Source organism: Nothoprocta perdicaria, unplaced genomic scaffold (genome assembly GCF_003342845.1).
Source record: "Nothoprocta perdicaria isolate Ctin4 unplaced genomic scaffold, notPer1 scaffold_3, whole genome shotgun sequence".
In the NCBI taxonomy this organism is placed as follows: Eukaryota; Metazoa; Chordata; class Aves; order Tinamiformes; family Tinamidae; genus Nothoprocta; species Nothoprocta perdicaria.
This window is the reverse complement of record NW_020455532.1, coordinates 8,777,757-8,785,184: the sequence shown is the minus strand read 5'-3', so window position 1 is coordinate 8,785,184 and position 7,428 is coordinate 8,777,757. Positions and strand designations below refer to the sequence as shown.

General features: G+C 57.6%; 1 protein-coding gene across 1 annotated transcript; it reads left to right on the top strand.

Annotated features, from left to right (window-relative positions):
* Positions 1-467: 467 nt before the first annotated feature.
* MATN4 (matrilin 4) lies at positions 468-7,167 on the top strand. Its single transcript, XM_026042088.1, has 9 exons — positions 468-563; positions 1,316-1,885; positions 3,228-3,350; positions 3,636-3,758; positions 4,148-4,270; positions 4,765-5,178; positions 5,387-5,539; positions 6,105-6,209; positions 6,617-7,167. The coding sequence occupies exons 1-9, from the start codon at positions 488-490 to the stop codon at positions 6,673-6,675; spliced, it is 1,746 nt and encodes a 581-aa protein (XP_025897873.1). The 5' UTR covers positions 468-487; the 3' UTR covers positions 6,676-7,167.
* The last annotated feature ends 261 nt before the right edge of the window (positions 7,168-7,428 follow it).

Here is a 7,428-nt window from a genome sequence, read left to right as displayed (position 1 = left end):
CCAGCTAAGAAAGACTTTGGCCGGACACCAGATCCGCCTGGTTTGCAAGTGAAAATAAGGCTTGTCCTCCGTCCAGTTCCACCCAGAGCAGAAAATCAGACCAAGACTTTTTTTTTTTGCTTGGCAAACCGGCTTTTCTAATGAAATTCAGCTCTGCTGAGACTGCCAGTCCTCAAGCAGGAGAAGTTTCACGCGGGCACCGAGACGTTTGGGGAGCTAATGTGCTGCTGCACTGYGTGTGGGTCCTCACCTGCAGGAGCTGCGAGTGGGAGTCTGAGCCCTGGGAGACTCGTGTCACCTGTGGGAATGTTCCCCATTGGGTTATTTCCCAGGGAAGAAGTGGATTTCTGTCTTGTCCACCCCATTTCCACTCCTTCAGTCACAAGGTGGGTGCCGGCCGACAGTGGCCACYATCAGCCCTGACTTCTCTGTCTTCTCCTCACAGCAAGGTTCCCAAGTCTCAAAGGCTGTGCAGTCTTGGATAGCAATGATGAAGCTCCTACCTGTCACTCCTCTCCTCCTGCTGGTCCTAACAACGCTGGAAGCCAGACCAAAACCTGCAGGTGAGCCCAGACTAAGGCAGTGGGATGGGATAGGAACTGCTTGGTGGGGTGATAGGAGCGGGACAATAAAACCTTTGGAGAACAGCTTACTGTTTGAAATGGGAGACCCAGTGTCCACTCTCCGTGATGAYACTAAATGGAGAAAGGAGCCAGGTATGTCTCAGAGACCTCTGGAGCAACCATGATTACGGCTCTTCCTCGACATCTTCCCTTGGGGACTCAAAGTGCTTGCTTACTGCTAAGGCCAAGACTTGGGTACGGATAAGCCAAGCAAAATATAGTTGTTGGCACTGCACATGCTAACGGTCTCCTGGCTCAYGCTGGGAGTTACATCCAGGTATCCAAGAGAGGCTCCTTGGCTGAGGCTTCTCCGTGTGCCTGCCCTTAGCAGTGCTTTGCACTGTGCCATTACATTAAAGGCTTTGCTTTTAGACAGCAACGGGCAAAATGCAGTAAAAAGGAGGTGACACAGGAGTTGCAGGAGAAATACAAGAGTTGCCCAAACTTGTATTTTTCTGCTTGGCTGCTACAGGCCTGGGAGCCTGCAAAGCAGGTGGCTGGGGCYTTCGTGGGAGCACGTTGCAGATCACAGTGTGGGGCACCTGGCTGGTTTTCTTGGGGCTACCCAAGCCTGTACTCTCCATGCCACTTGGAGCAGCCCTCGAGCTGCCCCATGGCTCTGCTCCCAGTCCTTCTCCCAGCAGTTGCATGGGCCAGTTGGMTGTTCGAACCACCTCTTTGCTCCCATGCAGCCCTCAAGTGCAAGACGGGGCCGCTGGACATCGTGTTCGTCATCGACAGCTCCCGCAGCGTGCGCCCCTTTGAGTTCGAGACCATGCGGCGCTTCATGATCGATATCATCGGCAGCCTGGACGTGGGCCCCAACGCCACGCGCGTGGGGGTCATCCAGTACTCCAGCCAGGTGCAGAACATCTTCTCCCTCAAGACCTTCTTCAAGCGGGCGGACATGGAGAAGGCCATCAACAACATCGTGCCGCTGGCCCAGGGCACCATGACGGGCCTGGCCATCCAGTACGCCATGAACGTGGCCTTCAGCGCGGCGGAGGGCGCGCGCCCGCCGCACAAGAAGATCCCCCGCGTGGCCATCATCGTGACGGACGGGCGGCCCCAGGACCGCGTCAGCGAGGTGGCCGCCCAGGCTCGCGCCGCTGGCATTGAGATATACGCCGTGGGCATCCAGCGGGCGGACATGAGCTCGCTGCGGGCCATGGCCTCCCCGCCGCTCGAGGAGCACGTCTTCCTGGTGGAGTCCTTCGAGCTCATCCAGCAGTTCGGCAAGCAGTTCCAGGACAAGCTCTGCGGTAAGGGAGGCCCAGCAGGGAGGAGGATGGATGCTCAAGGTGCCCGCTACTTGCCTCTGGAGCCCAGCACAGAAACTGGGCTGAAAGGATGATTTCTGAATGGGTGTTTGTAGTCATCTAAGCATTGGATGCTTGGATGCCTACACAAGTTGGCATCCAGTGGTGCTTGGATGGCTACACAAGTTGRCATCCTGTGAGTTGGGCCTGTTCAGCTTGGAGAAGAGAAGGCTGAGAGGGGATATGATTAACATGAATAAGTTCATGAAGGGAGAATGCAGGGAAGAAGGGGACAAGCTCTTTTCATTGGTGACCAGTGACAGGACAAGGGGCAATGGGTGCAAGCTGCAACACAGGAAGGAATGCGTGTGAGGAAAAACTTCTCCACTGTGAGGGTGCCAGAGCCCTGGAACAGGCTGCCCAGGGAGSCTGTGGAGTCTCCTTCTCTGGAGGTCTTCCAAACCCGCCTGGACGTCACCCTGTGCCACATGCTCTAGGTGTCCCTGCTGGAGCAGGAAGGTTGGACTAGATGATCTCTAGAGGTCCCTTCCAACCTTGAATATTCTATGATTCTGTGATTTCTTTCCCAGATGGGACACTGGAGCCTCAAAGCTTAGGCTGGTGGGACAGGGTGCCTGCAGGTGCAGCTGGCGTGTGCGTGGGTGCTGCAATGTCCTTGTGTCTTCCAGGGGCGGACCTGTGCATGGAGCGGGAGCACGGCTGCCAGCACAGCTGCGTGAGCATCCCCGGCTCCTTCTACTGCGAGTGCCACCCGGGACACCRGCTCGAGGCGGACGGGAAGACGTGCTCTCGTAAACACCCTTTCCTATCCCCGCTCCTAGGGAGGACTTGCACTTGCAGGTCTCAGGAGCAAAGACCTCCTAAGGCCGGTGACAACCTGAGGCGCGCTGTTCGCTGGGTGCCACAGTCTCCCATTTGTGCAATTGCCGAGAACAGTGCTCTGCACTAACGAGTTTGTGCTTTTTGCCTGCTGGCTCAACTGTCCTGCGGGAGCCTTTGCAGTGGGAACGGCTGCGGAGCGGCTGCTGCCCTGCTAAATCCTGGTCGCTTCCCTGTGCTGGGACACGAGGGATTCGCATGGACACAAAATGCTCTCCATGCTATGAGGTTACTCCTGGCACTGCATACTTGAGAGCAGATATCCCAGCCCCTGAACGACACAATGTTTTGGCCCCATATTTTGTGTGCAAAGCGGAGCAGGCCCTGCTGTGGCTGCCCTGGGGCTGGGTTTGCCCGGGTGCTGCTGGAGGATGAGCCTCCTCCGGGGCTGGTGGTGCCGGGGACGGAGTGGGGAGCCTGACGGGGTGTCTGCTTCCCCCCGCAGCCATCGACGYGTGCGCGGACGGGCGGCACGGCTGCGAGCACCAGTGCGTCAGYGCGCACGGGACCTACTCGTGCCGCTGCCGCGCTGGCTACCACCTCAACCAGGACAAGAAGACCTGCACGAGTAAGTGCCTGCCTCCCTTCCTGCTGCTTCTGCCTTCCTTCCTCATCCTCTGCTCGCTCTTCCTCTTTCGCTTATCTCAACCCTTCCCTTCCTGGCTTTAAGACCCTCCTTGGCCCTTGGTTGGGCAGCAAGCAAGAGCTAGGAGCTCTCTGGGTTTTGGTGTGGTGCTAGCAGTCATCACGAGTGCTGCTCCTGAGCGCTCTGACCCCATGCAATGTCCACTGACGATGCCAAAGGCTCGGCATACAGAGCAGCTCCTGCCCATGTGTTGTCTTCTCCCACCAGTGATCGATTACTGCAGCTTCGGAAACCACAGCTGCCAGCACGAGTGCGTGAGTGTCCCCAACGGGCACTACTGCCGCTGCCGCAGCGGCTTCGCGCTGCAGCCCGACAGCAAGTCCTGCAGGGGTGAGTCCCGGCTCAGCAGCACGGGGACAGCGCCCAGCGGGTATGGTCATGTCCCCCTGCTAGCCCAGGGATGGGGAAAAGGGGTGGCACATGTTAGAGGTGTTGTGGGATGCTCTTCCTCCAGCTGGACCCTGGGTGTTGAGCCTTCCTGCTCCCCTAAGCCGGGCTGCTGGAATCTGCCTTCCTTGGCTGTTCTCCAGGGAGCGGAGCGAGGGTTGTCCATGGATCAGGCCAGCCCCTCTCCTGGAGAAGGGGAGCGCTGCCTGCCCTAGGTGGGAACACTGTGTCCCAGCCTCGCCAGGAGCCCAAAGGGAGAGGTTTCTGCAGGCTCTTCCCAGGCCRTAGCGCTCGGATGCAGATACCCACCTGCCTTGGGCTTGTTGTTTCAGCCAACGACCTCTGCAATGGGGTGGACCACGGCTGCGAGTTCAGGTGTGTGAGCGCCGAGGGCTCTTACCGCTGCGTTTGCCCCGAGGGACAGCAGCTGCAGGCTGACGGCAAGACGTGTAACAGTGAGTACAGGGACACAGCGTGTGGCGTCCTCCGGGGCCGGCCTTCGGCACGCGACTGTTGGCCACCCAGCAGGGCAGGGCTGGGATGTGAACTGAAGTGTGGATCCAAGGGGGAATTGGAGCTGTGTTGGAAAGAGGCAGAGAGCCTGCCGGGCTCGGTGGAGAGTCCCGGCTGCTGGATGGGGAGGGTAAGGAGCACTGTGTGGACAGTTGARGGCTCATGTCCTTAGAGACACGGCCCAGATGTCATGGGAGGTTTGGGAAACGAAATCCTTCAGGACAAGAAGGATGCGGAGCAGAGACTCTCAGGGAATGGTGATGTGGGAGGGGAAGACTTCAGGGTGAAATATCTAGATGCTATCCTGGTGTCCAGCTTCAGCCTAGCAGCAAATCCAGGAGACACGTCCATACAGTGGCCCAGCAGGTCTGCCCCAGCCCTGTCCATCCTGGGAAGCATCTTCTGGGCCTTGCTCACTTTCCTCCTGTGCCTGCAGAGTGTGGGGCTGGGCACGTTGACCTGGTCATGGTGATYGACGGCTCCAAGAGCGTCCGGCCCCAGAACTTCGAGCTGGTGAAGCAGTTTGTGAACCGCATCGTGGATCTGCTGGAYGTGTCCCCCCACGGCACACAGGTGGGGCTGGTGCAGTACTCCAGCCGTGTGCGCACCGAGTTCCCCCTCAACAAGTACGCGACGGCGGATGAGATCAAGAAGGCCGTGATGAACGTGGAGTATATGGAGAAAGGCACCATGACAGGCCTTGCCCTCAAGCACATGGTGGAGCACAGCTTCTCCGAGCGGGAAGGCGCCCGGCCTCTCTCCCACAATGTGCCCAGAATTGGGCTGGTCTTCACGGATGGGCGCTCCCAGGATGACATCTCTGAATGGGCCAGGAGAGCAAAGGAATCAGGTATGGGGGGACAGAGGCTGAGGAAACTGCCTCCTCCCCAAACCCCCACCATGTTAAAGGGGTTGCCCTGGGCCTGAGCCCCCTGGGGAACCCCATACCCCTCATGAGAGCTGCTCCACGTTGCTTCTTCTGGCTGGCATGGGATTGCTTGGGCTTGGGGCCAGCAGGTCCACAGTGYGCTGAGGAACTATCCCATCCTCCTGCACAGGGATCGTCATGTTTGCCGTTGGTGTGGGCAAGGCCGTGGAAGAGGAGCTACGGGCGATCGCCTCTGAGCCGGTGGAGCAGCACTTCTCCTACTCAGCAGACTTCACCACCATGACCCATCTTGTGGAGAACTTCAAGCTGAACATCTGCCCAGGTGGGTGCAGGCCAGGCTCCCATCCCAGCTGCACCAGGCCAGCCTAGCCCTAAGTTAGTTGTGGGGGGGTCATCAGGCAGGGCCCATATTTCAGCCTGGGCTGGTGCCCTCCTAGAGTTTTCCTCTCTGGATCCTTAAGGCCATGGTGGACATAGAGAGGTGGATCTCGGAGAGCCTTGAAAGAGGAGAAGGTAGAACCAGGAGGTGCTTAGTCCCAAAGAGATGGTGCGGGAGCAACAGCAGTGGCACTGGGGACACAGCCCCACAGTGCGATGTGCCCGGCAGCTCCTGGGGCTGTTGRGGTGCTCTGTGTCCCTGCAGCCTGTGGCAAAAGGAGCTGCAGGGGGGATGTCCATGCGGGGACTTGCTCATTGGGCATCAACGCCTGAGATGGCTGCAATTTTGTTAGCTAAGCAGAGACCAAGCCTGAGGAATACAAGTAASACTGGAAAAAGAGGGAGAAAAGGGAAATTGTTGAGTATGGGAGGGAGGGGAAGAGCCCAGCTGGCTCTTCCCGGGATGCTGGGCTCTGGGAATGTGCCACTGACAACAGCTGCTGTTTCAGAGGAGGGCAAGGGGGAGATGGAGATCCGCAGCCCGTGTGAGTGCGAGGCGCTGGTGCAGTTCCAGACCAACACCGTGGCCATCCTGGAGAGCCTGACCGAGAGGAATATCCTTTGGGATGACGCGCGAGCKCGCAGCAGGACAGAGCAGGCTCCTCGTGGCCGGGAGCTTGGGAAGGCGCAGGGGTGGGAAACAGGGGTGGTCAGGGAGGGCTGTCCTTGCTGGTGGTGCTAGCAGGGCTGCATCTGGCCAGACGTCTCCTTGGGGTTAGATAAGAGGGTAAGTAAGATCRGGGAGAATTTAGGCTCTTTCTGGGAAAACAAAAAGCCCTGCTGTGGTGTCTACTATGCTAACATGGACACCAAGTCCCACCTGAGGTTGTGTGGCACCCTGAGGTGAGGACACCTTAGGAGCAGCTCCGAGTGAGGCTGGAGCTGCTCTGGGTTGGGCAGAGCAGCCCCAAGGGGCTCCTGGACTTGTCCTGGCTCACACGGGTTTCCTTAACGCACTCACTTGCTCAGATGACGGCTAGACTGGAGGTCCTGGAAAAGCAGGTGGCCAACAAGAACTGATCCTCGCGGGAGGCCAGAAGAGCTCGGGCGGGAACAGGATGGGAGCCATGTGGAGTTGCTGTTGCTAGATTTTTGTAAACCATCATTCTTTGTTCTTGTATCACAAAATCTCGAGGGGAATCAGTGTATTGAAAAAAATATCCCCCAAAGAMCTCAAGCCACCCCCTGTTGCAAAGCAGCTGGGTCCAGTCTTTGCTCTTCCCTTGTTCTTCCCAACTTGGGATGAGGTGGGCTGTGATTGTGTGGTCAGTTTGGACCATCAGGGAGGGGATGGGAGCCAGGGCTGTTTTCTAAAGTGGCGAGGTGGCACCTACTGGCACCAACCCCGCTGCCGAGTGCCCCATGTTGCCCTTCCCTCTCTTCTGCAAGAGGAAAACGGAATGTTTGTCCTGGGAATCTCTGCGGCTGCTGCGAATCAGGAGCAGGCGGGAAGCTCCCGCTGTGCGGCTGGTCCCTTCGGAGCAGGGAAAGGGCCSAGCAGGGCACAGGGTCCCCCAGAACCTCCTTTCACCCCCCGTTAGCAGAATTCCATCAGAATCAGTCCCATCCCCCTTGATTTTTACCAAATAGCAAATGATAATAATTCTCTCTATAAATATCTATGTGTGTGTGTGTATATATATTTCGTTTTTGAGAGCAGGGTAGTACTATTTTTAAACACTTCTTTTATATATATAAATTTCTATCCTGACAATAAAAACACAGACGATTTCTATGTCACGTCTCTCCTTTTCGCTTGGCCCCTGGAGCAAA